Genomic DNA, 12,822 nt, shown 5'->3' on the forward strand with positions numbered 1-12,822 from the left:
CTTTCCTGGTAAAAGAATCTCAAAGTAAGACATGACCTCGAGGTAATGATCAAAACAACTTCAGGGGAAAGTGGATTTGGCTCAACTGATGGAACGTCTGCCTACCATGTGGGAGATGCAGGGTTCAAACCCAGGGCCTACTGACTCATGTGGTGAGCTGGCCCACATGCAGTGCTGATGCACACAAGCGGTGCTGTGCCACGCAGGGGTTTCCCCTGCATAGGGGAGCCCCACGCGCAAGAGTGCACTGCATAGGGAGAGCACCCTGCGCAAAAATAGCATAGTCTGCCCAGGAGTGGCACCGCACACACAGAGAGCTGACGCAGTAAGATGACACAACAAAAAGAGACACAGATGCTCCTGACAAGTGGACACAGGGGAACATGCAGCTGGTGGACGCACAGAACAGACAACGGGGAGGGGACAAGGGGAGAGAAATTAAAAACAAAAAACAAAACAACTTCAAGGGTTGGGCTGTAAGACTATTTCTTAAGACCTTGGAAAATTTTAAGAGTACCATATAGAACCTCTCTGCCAGACATTGGATTTCTAAGAACCTGAAGAATGTTGTCTGGTTCTCAGACCAAAATAGGGAGAGACTTAACTCCAGAAGATTTATGGAATGGATTATAATTTGATACACAGGAAACCCACAGTTTGTTTTAAAGAAACAGTGCCAGTTTATACTGAAAGGGAGAGTAACAATTCAAAATGAAAAGAAGTCTTTAGGACTCTAACTTCCCACAGATGGGAAGAAGGCTGAAGAAGCCACACCACTGTAAACATAGACGGTTTCCTAAGGAAAGATCAAGATAATGTGGAGGTTGGAACCAAGATATCAGAGATAATAGATAAGAACCAGGGAGAACCAGAAAACAGGATTGGGCCCTAATCAAGGAATAGTGATGGTGTCCAGCTGATTTCAGAATCACTATGGGTTGGTGACTGCTGTGTACCTCCTACTTCCCCCTTTTTGAGTGAGAGTGCCTATTGCAGTTCTGCTGTCCCTGTGTCACCATCCCTTGTTGGATGTTGGGGGTAAGGGGATGATAACTTGTCTCTTCAGCTGAAAATCTTCCTATTGAGAAGAGTCTTATACGTACCTGGGCCTGGTTTAAATGATAAGATCTTGGACTTCACGCCTGATGCCATAATGGGATGAGAAAGTATGACTATAAGGGAAATAGTCAGTATGCCAGACTTCCGATGACATAGAAAGAAGGAGTTATGATCTTGAGGTTAAAGTTTGGGGATAACAGAAAATAGAAGTGTTACAAAGACAACAGACAGAAAGAAAACATTTCATATAAAATTATAAAAATATATATTTGTGTGTGTGTATATGTAATGCAACAGATAAAGAACTATAACAAGAAATAAACAAGCAACTCAATAGAAATGAGCAAGGAACTAAACTGGAGAGTCACTGAAAAAAATATAAATGACCGATAAACATACAAAAGATGCTTAAACTCACTGATAATCAAGAAACAATATAGGCTATTTTTATCATAACTAAAAAAGTTGAAATACCAACAACGAAGAGATTGTGGGAAAACAGGTTATCTGATAAATTAGCAGAGAGTAAAATGGTATAGCCATTTTTGACATACTTACCAAAACTTAAAATATGCATAAGTCCCTTTGGCCCAACAATTCTCCCTCTAGAAATCTGCTGTACAGAAACACTCCCACATGTATACAAAAACATATGTACAAGGATGTTCTTTGCAGCCCATTTCCCCCAATTAGGAAGAAAGCTTCCCTGAGAGTGGGAATCCTGTCATTCGCACCTATATCACCAATGACTGTCTAGCACATAGTAGATGCTCTGCAAATATTTGTTGAATGAATGAATGAGACAAAAAAAAACTGGAAATAAACTTATTTTCCATCAATAGGGAAATGTTAAATAAATGTTACATCTAGACTATGGAATACAATGGACTGAAAAAAGAATTCGGTAGTTCTACATGTACTGGCATAGAAAAATCTCCAAGGCCAATTGTTAAGATAATAATCATATATATATATTTTTTTAAAGAATAATAGTGAAAAATAGCCTAAATTCTGTCATTGAAGGGCTGATTTCCTGAATCTTGATTTAAATAAATAATCTAAAGATTATTTTGGAAAGGTGTCTATGATATTGCATTTTTTTAAAAAAACATTATTGAGTGCTTACTACATGGCAGGATTATTACTCATAATATTCCCAAGTAGTAGGTACTTTCATTTTTGCCTCCATTTTACAGCTGAGAACACTGGGGCACAGAGAAATTAAGCAACATGCTAAGGTCACACTGTGACAAAGCCAGGATTTAAACCCAAGCAGTGTGACTCTAGAGTTCACGCTTTTAAATCACCCTTAGGTAGCGTGACCATACATCCCCATTTAAGCCTGTGAATTCAGCACAACCCTTGGTAACATCCTCTCTCTTCTCAAAAGCCTCCAGACATGGTGACTCTACAAACGGAACTGTAAAAAGAAATAAAACGAAACAGAGTTACTATGGGAAGCAGGTGTAGTTCAGTGACTGAGCGCCTGCTTCCCATGTACGAGGTCCTGGGTTCAATCCCAGTTACCTCCTAAAAAATAAATAAAATAAAACAAGAGTCAGGAGGTCATTCTGCAGGTTACTATTATGCACATCTCAGTCAGATAAGATAAACTGCCGAAGTATGCAAATCCTTAGGCTACAATGTTCCTCAAAACTCTAAAGACATCTGACACCCTAAACAAACCACAAGATAACGAACTCAGTTAGCCTCTAACCCCAAAATCCACCAGCCACAATTACTGTAATCTTCTTCTTCTTTAAAAACCCTTGCCTGAACGATCCAAGACGGGACACAGTTTGGGTTGCTACCTGAATCTGTGCTCCCCGAACTGCAATTCTAAGACCTCAAATAAACACCTTTGTTGCCTGGCAGGTTGGCTTGTTATTTCTCAGTTGACAGAACATACGTAGGGAGTAAGCTGTAGTTCAGAACATGGAGCCAAAGGTTGGGCTCTTTACTCCAACTCTATCTCAGTTTGCTCATCTGTAAATTGGGGATAACAACAGCAATGATCGTATATGGTTGTTAAAGAACTAAATGATTTGATATTTTTTAAGTGCCTGGCACAGAGTGATCACCATATTATATTACTCCCCCAGTTATTTAAAATGTGTGTTTGTGTGTGCACATGTACACATGCATTGTGAGCTATCTGGAAGGATATCCACTAGCATATTAACACCCCATATCCTTGTTAATGATGGGCCGTCCCATGTAAATAGTTTGTTGAATATGTATACTTATATACACATACACATGTGTCTATACATTGTACATAGGTACACATACCTATGTGTACACACACATGTGTTTAACAATGAGCCTGTATCCTGAGAAAAATTTAAGTCATTTGCTTTGTAGAAAGCACCCCATCTGCTGTACTGCCTGTGCTAATTTAACCAATTGAGTGAATTTGCCAAAAATGATTGAATAATAATAAACACCTTACATTAAGGTGAGAATAAAAATTGGATTGCTTTTATCACTACCATCTCAAATTGGATTTCCCTCAATTTAACTGATAAAGTGCAGCCTGAAGGAACGCTTCGAGTTCTCCTTTCCCTTTCAGTTAAGTACTAATGATCTGCGAACAAAACCTAACGCGACGCTAGGAACCTTTGATCTAGAGCAATTTGCAAGACTTAGATGTCTGCTTCAGAATAGAGACTTTGGAGCGCGCACCCGAGGCCGGAGGTGACTTATCGCTCACCTCGCGCGATTGGGGTATTTGGGAGGAAGAACTGAGCGGTCTCAAGCACAGAGCCTGAACTCGCGGCTCCGCTCCCCTCCTTTGGCAGCCCGAGAAGTAGCTTTTTATTTCCCAGCTGGTTCTGCCTTGCGTCCAACTTCGGAATGACTTCTCTGGGCTACTGGACTATCCCTGGGATTAGAAGTCAAATAGCGGTTCCCTTCGGGGGGGCGGTTAGTAGCTGGGAGGGGACACAAGGAAACTTCTGCGCCCTTGCCTGGCGCACCCTGAGGTCTCGGTTATACCTCATTCTTGAAAGTCGGCTTTGTTGTTTTGTGAATGTCTTTTCTGGTCACACGCACCCCGGAGCACACTAGAAGTCGGGTGCTGCTTTACACCAACCAACAAGACTCATTCTCGCGGTCGGGACTTTCTGACTTCTCCCTGCCCTCTTGTGGGCTCCGAAAGTCACTTAACCAAGTGTCAGATGTCACCACCGTCCGGGGCACTTTCGGGGCAGAGGCTGAGAACGCAAGCCCCGCGCAAAGTAGACGATGCGCTTGGCGTCGTCCCTCGCCGCTCCCGCTTCTGTCCCTCCGGCGGGGCTGTGGGGAGGGGAGGGGGACTGCGGCCTGGGACCCTTGCCCACGGCGCGGGCATCTCGGCCAAGGAGTTCCCCGCCGAGCGAGCTGCGCCAGCGAGCAGCGATCGCCGCCCCCCCCCCCCCCCCCCGCCCCCGGCGGGCTCGCCCGGGGTCAAGGGCAGCCGCTCCCGCCAGTCCCGCGCGCAGTGGCCAGCGCCCGGCTCCGTTCCCAGCGCAGCCCCCACGCAGCTCGCTGGCCACCCCGAAACACCAAGCGCTTTGTTTCGGGCAGCCCAGCCCGCGGCCCCGGCGCAGGGTCCAGCCGGGCGCCCCTTGGCGTGGGATGCTCTGCCCCAAGGTGGGGGGGAGGGGGGGCGGGCATCTTCGAGCGCCCCAGGGGGACAACTCACCTCAGCTCGGGCCGCTTCAACTGTGTGTAGGCGAAGCATCGCCCCAGGACGATCTCGGCCAGGTGGGTCGTGCTGCCCGGCCCCCGCCACTTGGCGAGCTCGCGTTGTCGCCGGACGTGCAGCAGGACCCCGGCCACCACCGCGCCGATCACCACGAGAAGCGCGGCGCAGATGAGCAGGCAGCGCCAGCGCCGCCGGCAGCAGCTCTCCGCGTCCATGGGGTCGGCTTGGAGGGCGGCGGCGGCGCGCGGGCTCAGCAGGGGCCCCGCGGAGGCTGGACAGCAGAGCGCCGAGCGTTAGCCCCGTCCTGCAAGTGCCCCTCCCCTGCATCTTGCACTTGCCTCTTAGCGGGCCTCTCTCCCACCCCCAGCCCCCTCCTTCAAAGTCCCAGCTGGACCAATGGGGGTGGAAAGGACTTCCACAGTCTCCAGCACTCACGTCCAGATTCCTGATCAGGCGGTCGCTGAGTCGTCATCCGCAGGGAGAAGCAGCCACCTTAACCCTCTGTAAACGGCCGGATAACTGAGTCGCGCTCCCCAGCCGGCTCTCCTTAAGAACTTTGCACCTTACCTTTTAATCACAGCAGCCTCTTCCTCTTCCTGGAAAGGGTGACCGCAGCCCGCCTGGACGCTTGTGCGCCTCTGCACGTGCACACTGCTCTCTTGCCTGGAAGGAAGGCCTGCCTCTACTTCTCAGCTTTGACAAGTGCCTGCTCAGTCAACTTGAAGGCACAGTTTTTTAAGCCTGACCTCTTCTCTCAAGTGGCACCGGTGGTGAATCCCTGGGTGTAAACCCCAGCTCTACCACTCACTGGTTGGGTGACACGGGGCAAGTTACTTAACCTCTCTGTGCTTCAGATGTAAAATGGGAATAATGACAGTACCTACATCACAGGGTGATTGAGGTTTTTTATTTATTTATTTTCGTTTTTTTTTTAACTTGCTAGTACTGCTTTTTTTTTAAGATTTATTTTTTATTTATTTCTCTCCCCTTCCCCCCCCCCCCCCACAGTTGTCTGCTCTCTGTGTCCATTCACTGTGTGTTCTTCTGTGACCGCTTCTATCCTTATCAGTGGCACCAGGAACCTGTGTTTCTTTTTGTTGCATCTTTTTGCTGTGTCAGTTCTCCGTGTGTGCAGCGCCATTCTTGTGCAGGCTGCACTTTCTTTCGTGCTGGGCGGCTCTCCTTCCAGGGCGCACTCCTTGCGCACGGGGTTCCCGGACACTGGGGACACCCCTACGCGGAGGACACCCCTGCGTGGTATGGCACTCCTTGTGCACATCAGCACTGCACATGGGCCAGCTCCACACGGGTCAAGGAGGCCCGGGGTTTGAACCGCGGACCTCCCATGTGGTAGACGGTCGCCCTAACCACTGGGCCAAGTGCGCTTCCCGTGATTGAGGTTTAAGTGAGTTAATACATACAACGTGCATTGCACAGTGCCCAGCACGTGCTAAGCACTCGATAAATGTTAGCTGTTTTGACCTGCTCTTTGGGAATGTTGACGGGATGCAATCTGATAACCCATGGAACAGGCTTGGAACAGTCTGACATGCAGTAAGCACTATAAGTGTGGTTCAATAAATAATCAAGGGGCTTATCCCGTACATCTCCTGGCCTCATGTTTTTCAGGGTCCCTGTAGCACTGGGCATATCTGTAGCATTTGAACAGGGAATTAAGTAAAGTGAGGGCACATGCCACAGAAATAGCAGGTGCAAGGTTTCAGTCCTTTGCTGTTCCTTGCTGTTCCAGGCACAGGAAGGAGGCCACTGTAGCCGGTGCAGAGGGTTGGGGGAGAGAGAATGAGAGAGAAGTTCAGAGTGGATCAAGAGGCCAGATCTCCTGCAGATCAGGAAAAGGCCTTTGGATTGTGGTTTTTATTTTTAACCCATCGAGGTCACTGAGTGATTTGATCTGGCATGACCTTGTCAGGGCTCTATCTGGTTTCTGAACTGAGAATAAATGTAGGAAGGCAAGGATGGAAAGATAGAGACCAGTGCCAAGACTTTGGCAGTGAGCTAGGCAAAAAATGCTGGTGAGTTGAACCAGGAAAGACGTAATAAAGGTGGTAAAGAAAAAATAGCTGCTCTGAACAGGGTTGAGGTGGGAGCCACATCGGGATTTGCTGATGAACGAATGTGGGGGTTGCAACAAAGAGAGGGGGTGTCAAAATGACTCTATGGGGGAGTGGATGTGGCTCAAGCAGTTGAGCACCTGCTTCCCACATGGGAGGTCCCAGTTCGGTTCTGGTGACTCCTTAAAAAGGGGGAGGAGGGTAGCCCATGTCGCTCAGTGGTTATGCACCAGCTTCCCAGGTGCATACGAGGTCCCAGGTTCAATCCCCGGCCCCCAGTCCCTAGAAAAAAAAGACTCTAGGGTTCTGTATTAGTCAGGCAAGGGGTGCTGATGCAAAATACCAGAACTGGTTGGTTTTTATAAAGGGTATTTATTTGGGGTAGAAGCCTACAGATACCAGGCCATAAAGCATAGATTATTTCCCTCACCAAAGTCTATTTGGAGCAAGATGACTGCGGATGTCTGTGAGGGATTAGGCTTCCTGGGTTCCTACGTCCCTGGGGCTTGCTTCTCTCTGGGGTCAGAGTTCCTCTCTTCCTGGGGCTTACTTCTCTTTCCTGTGTGTGTTTACTTCCCAGGGCTCCTGCTTAAGTCTTCAGCATCAAATTCCAACACCAAAACTCCAACATTAAAAACCCTCAGCTCTGTCCTTTGCCATGCCTTTTATCTGTGTGTCCCCACCCCTTGGTGAATGGGGACTCAATGCCCTTATGACATGGCCCAATCAAAGCCCTAGTCATAACTCAATCATGCCCAGTAATAGACCAGATTACAAACATAATCCAATCTCTGTTTTGGAATTCATCAATTATATCAAACTGCTACAGGCTCGTCCAGGACTTCCAGGGTGCCGGAGCCCAATGCCACAGGGTCATTACACGGTGCAAGATGACGCCCCACGCACCCCCAATACAGGCAGCAGGGCCGGTGCCTCCAGGGTCTCCTGCCAATAGCCCCCACCCCCCGCTCGGGCCGGGGATTCTCAAACGGCCTCTGGGGCCGAACAAGGACCTGGAGGCAGCGGTGGCATGCGCAGGAGCCACTGAACCCCTTCTTCTTCCATGCTGGGCGAGGCCGGGTACCCCTCAGGAGTGACCCCCACGGGAGTGAACGCTCTTCCAGGACCCCAGCCCGATCTTCAGTCAAGGGACCAGGACTCACCCAGGGTCTCGAGGGTTGACATTCCAGGACTGTGCTGTGCCAGGGCCCTGAGCCATAAGGGAGGCCGCGGGGAGCGGTGAACTCCCTGCACCCCTCGCTTCTACGTTGGTAACTCTTACGTAGCTTACATACAGGGGTGACTCCAGCTTTCCCCCAAGACTCAGAGGAAAGAGGAAGCTGTAGCGGCTCTTTCTTAACCAGGTGCAGCTCTCATAAGGAGGAGGGCACCAAAAGCAGTGGAGTTCAGGTATGCCAACCTATTGCAGTGGCTGCAGATGCATTTGATTTATGGATGCTTATACAGAGTTGTTGACATGTGCACTAGCAGTGATCATCACATAGAACTATCTGTATCTTCCCACATCCTGGGTAGATATGGGAAGACTGACTGAAGGGGTCAAGCAAGAGATGTTTGATCGCCCCCAAAGTGCAGCTAGCCAGAAAGGCGGGAATGCGGTTGGTTTGTTTTTCATCGCTCACTTTCTCTCCATTCCCCTCCTGTTTCAGAAAGATGAGTTTTTGATATTCTTGCGCAAAAAAGCAGAACCTTTCTTTGACTTGTTGGCATGACCTTGGAAAACCTTAGGAGAAGCAGAAGCAGTGGTGAGGGGGTGAAGGTGCAGATCCCCCCTTCTTCCCACCCTAGAGTGCCTGCTAAAGAGGCTTCCGGTGGCAGCCCTAAGCATCTGGATTTGAGCCAGGGAGGAAGGGAAGGAGCGATGCATCTGTGCTCCCATTCTTGCCTTCCCTCACCGAGTTCCATTAGGAAAAGCCAGCAGCAAGCTTTTGTAAGTAGCGTGGCCAGCAAGCGTTTTATTGTTATTGCTCTGTGCTTCAAGATCTTGTCTTCTTCCACCCATCACCTTTCCCATCCTCTTTTCTGAACCTGTAGTGACGAAGTAGACTTGACCTTGGGGTGAAATCGGTTGTGAAACCAGAGCTTGCATCACCGTTTTCTGGTTTTGAGTTGTAGTATAGAATCAGAAGGGCTAGGAGGTAGACTTCCAACTCACGACAGTGCTCAACTACACAGAGCTTTGTAGCCCATTGATGGACCAACCATGGGAGGTTTAAACCAGCTTGTCTTTACCTCTCCCGATAGCCCTACTTTTACGCAGCCTATAGCTTTGTTAAGCGTATAAGAAACATCGAGGGAATGTCATATCTGTATCGCTCTGGGACACCAAGAATTTTACTTCCTCAGTTTGGATTCCATTTCCTTCTGCCACTTGCTTTTGGGAAATTGAGCGTGGGTAGTGACAAGATATCAAGCCCCTTAGTGTTCTCCATCTGAGTCCTCAAGCAGTGTGTCTCTCCAGGTTTCTGGAGTTAGCGCTGATCCAGTTTATAGGACTGCAGCCTTGCTGTACGCCATGACCTGCCGTGGGGTAGACCGTAGCAATTACACTGTCCTAGCCGACGGGCAAGCTGGTGCACCCCCAAGGTCTCTTGACTGGAGATTTCTTAGCAGCTGGCTCAGACTTTAGTCATTAGGAAGCCTATGAGGCCTAGTTTGCCACAGGGCTTCCGATGTAAAGGACCAGAAAAGGGTTGGCTTTTATAAGGGAAATTGTATTTAGGCTAAAAGTTTACAGTCTGAGGCCATGAAATGGCTACATCAAGGCACCATCAGAGATGCTCTCTCACCAAAGTCAGCTGCCATGTGGTGAAGCAAGATGGCGGGCCATGGCTGCCGAGGTCTCTGCCTTCTGCTCCCGAACTACCATCTCCCAGAGCTCAGCTGTGGTCAGCCAGGCATAGGGCTGGTCTCTTTCCAGGCCTCCTCTCTCAGTCTCTTAGGGCTTCCCTGCCTTGCTGCAGCTGTAGGCGAAACTGGAGTCCTCTCTCAGATGGCCGAATCAAAATGGTGGCTTCCTTTCTCTCTGGGTCTCCATTTTTATCAGACCCAGCAAGAGAACAGAGACTCAACCTGGTCATGCCCCACTGACATGGTCCAATCCAAAGGGTCTCACACCCACAGGGATGGGCTAGTTCAAAAACATAAATCTTTCTCTTTGGGGAAGTCACAAAGAATTTCAAACTGTCACAGGGTTTTAAAATGTTTGGTGGGTGAGGGAAGGGGGAAAAACATAAAATGCCTCCTTTATGACTTCAATACTAGCCTGTAATTTATATTTACTTTGTGAATTTTTGTCCTATATTTTAATAATTGGTCAGCTGATCTCATTTCAAGAACCCTTTGAACCTGCAGGAGAACATCTGGCAGTCCATTTTCCTAGCCCCTGTCCTGGACTGTTAATATCTACGTTGGATCAAAGCATCTAAAGAAACCAGTCATAGGTGGAGCTGCTGGCCTCCTGCCTCTCTACAGCCTTCAGTGGAATTGGGATATTGACTCCAGCTCTGGCTGTGAAAATGACCAGAGACTTTTTTTTTTTTAATTCACAAGATCAATGGCTTATTGATTTTCTAAATTACTAGGTACTTCAAGAAACTCCTAAACTTAAAAAGACTCAGCAATTCTTTGTAAATCTGTAGCACCAGAATGAGGATTTCTGCTGGTAAGTTTTCTTGACACCCCTCTTCACACCTCTACTTTCCAAACCACACATCGAGCTTACTGGAAACGCTGAGGAAATACGTAGCTTGGGCTGGCAGCCGTCAGGTCACCAATACCCAAGTTACACAAAATAAAGTTTTCCCTCCCCTGCCCCTTGCTGTGAGATGGCAGCAGCTGCCACAACATATCTGCTTCCCTTGTATTATGAAGAGACCCAGCTTTGTTTGCTCACAAATATGTAGGACTGTGAAATTTGCAACTACAGGAAAGACCTGGGAATCTTACAATGTTCTGCTGCAGAAAGGACTAAGGCTACTTAAAGGCTGGACCCAGATCAGGCCAGCAAGGATGCCATCTCAGCAGCCTCCACTTGAGAGAGGCCCAGCTGACCAGCCAGACTCGTGGAGGCGTGTGACGGGTTTCAAGGAGTTATCAAATTAAGCCCACCGTCAAAAGCCTTGAAATCTCATTAAAACAGGAGACAAGCTCTTTCAAGTCTCTGAACATCAAATATATACAGATAAACACCAAGACATGACAGTCTAATATAAAGCATCTTAATCTATTTTACAGGCGCATTTGCCTGAAAGTTAGTCTTTTTAAAATCTTTCAAATCACTGACGAAATTGTTAATTTGTGAAAGAATCAAGTTTTAAGCAAGAATAGAGTGAAAATAATTTTTAAATATGGCCATCTTTACAAGTACTACTAAGATTATTTCTGAAACTCACATTCAGATGCCCCAAACTCATAAAGAGCGTTCACAATAGAAATCCAAACATAATGGGTTCCCATCTTTCTACTGAGGTCAATATAGCATTGAGCTCATTAAGCTACTTTTCTCACAGCTTAACCCATGCAGGGGCACGGGTAACTGACAGTACAGCATGGAAATCGAGATATTATCTCATCAAGACTGGTGCACATCAACCCAAGCCATACTTTAAGTATAAATGAATGGAAAAACAAATATTTTAAAATGTATAACTATACACAGTCTTTCAATTTGAAAAAATGCCCAGAAAATGGCTTGTAAGTTTGTTTATTTCAGTTGCAGGTGAGGGGATTCTCAGAGAAAGTGATCAAACAGAACAAAAATCAGTCTAACCCACCATTGCTTGGAGGCGAGAAGGGACAAGGTCAAGAATGTACAAATCCGGGAAACGGACTTTGGCCCAGTGGTTAGGGCGTCCGTCTACCATATGGGAGGTCCGCGGTTCAAACCCCGGGCCTCCTTGACCCTTGTGGAGCTGGCCATGCGCAGCGCTGATGTGCGCAAGGAGTGCCGTGCCACGCAAGGGTGTCCCCCGCGTGGGGGAGCCCCACGCGCAAGGAGTGCGCCCGTGAGGAAAAGCCGCCCAGCATGAAAAGAAAGAGCAGCCTGCCCAGGAATGGCGCCGCCCACACTTTCCGTGCCGCTGACGACAACAGAAGCGGACAAAGAAACAAGACGCAGCAAATAGACACCAAGAACAGACAACCAGGGGAGGGGGGGAAATTAAATAAATAAATAATCTTTAAAAAAAAAAAAAAAGAATGTACAAATCCAGGGAAGTGGACTTGGCCCAGTGGTTAGGACGTCTGTCTACCACATGGGAGGTCTGCAGTTCAAATCCCAGGCCTCCTTGACCCTTGTGGAGCTGGCCCATGCACAGTGCTGATGTGCGCAAGGAGTGCCGTGCCATGCAGGGATGTCGCCCGCATAGGGGAGCCCCATGCGCAAGGAGTGCGTGCCATAAGGACAGCCACCCAGCACGACAGAAAGTGCAGCCTGCCTAAGAATGGCGTTACCCACACGGAGAGCTGACACAGCAAGAAGACGCAACAAAAAGAAACACAGATTCCTGCGCCGCTGACAACAACAGAAGCGGACAAAGAAGACAATGCAGCAAATAGACACAGAACAGACAACCAGGGCAGGGGAAGGGGAGAGAAATAAATAAATAAATGAATCTTTAGAAGAAAAAAGAATGTACAAATCCATGATAAGCGTCAGCGGGCCGGGGCAGCAGGGAGCGGCCCACCTATTTCTCTGTTGTTCCGAGCCTGCCCGTGCTCAAATCTCTCCATGTGCAAATGGAAAGGGTGGTAAGTTCCCAGTGAAATGATCAGCTCGTCTGATTTCAAGGGACACCACGAAGCCAAGAGCAACAGACCAATGCTCTTTCGCAGGAAAGGGAGTGAATACCCCACATGGCCAGCTAGAGGCACCAGGGGTGCTGCTGACCAGGGCTGACAGCTAACGGAGCTCTGGGGACAGCCGCTGCCACACCTCTGCCAGCCTGCCCATGGGCCCCAGTCCCTGGACGGCCTCGACAT

General features: G+C 48.3%; 1 protein-coding gene across 1 annotated transcript in view; it reads right to left on the minus strand.

Annotated features, from left to right (window-relative positions):
* The window catches only part of CD38 (CD38 molecule), a 48,631-nt gene extending 42,951 nt beyond the window's left edge, over positions 1-5,680 (minus strand). Inside the window, exons 1-2 of the mRNA XM_004455234.5 lie at positions 5,183-5,680; positions 4,745-5,018 (exon numbers count right to left, since the gene is read on the minus strand). Of these exons, the coding sequence (XP_004455291.2) occupies positions 4,745-5,018; positions 5,183-5,219 (311 nt within the window). The 5' untranslated portion in view covers positions 5,220-5,680. The remainder of the gene's footprint in view (positions 1-4,744; positions 5,019-5,182) is intronic.
* Between the last annotated feature and the right edge of the window lie 7,142 nt (positions 5,681-12,822).

Source organism: Dasypus novemcinctus, chromosome 1, assembly GCF_030445035.2.
Source record: "Dasypus novemcinctus isolate mDasNov1 chromosome 1, mDasNov1.1.hap2, whole genome shotgun sequence".
Lineage (NCBI taxonomy): Eukaryota > Metazoa > Chordata > Mammalia > Cingulata > Dasypodidae > Dasypus > Dasypus novemcinctus.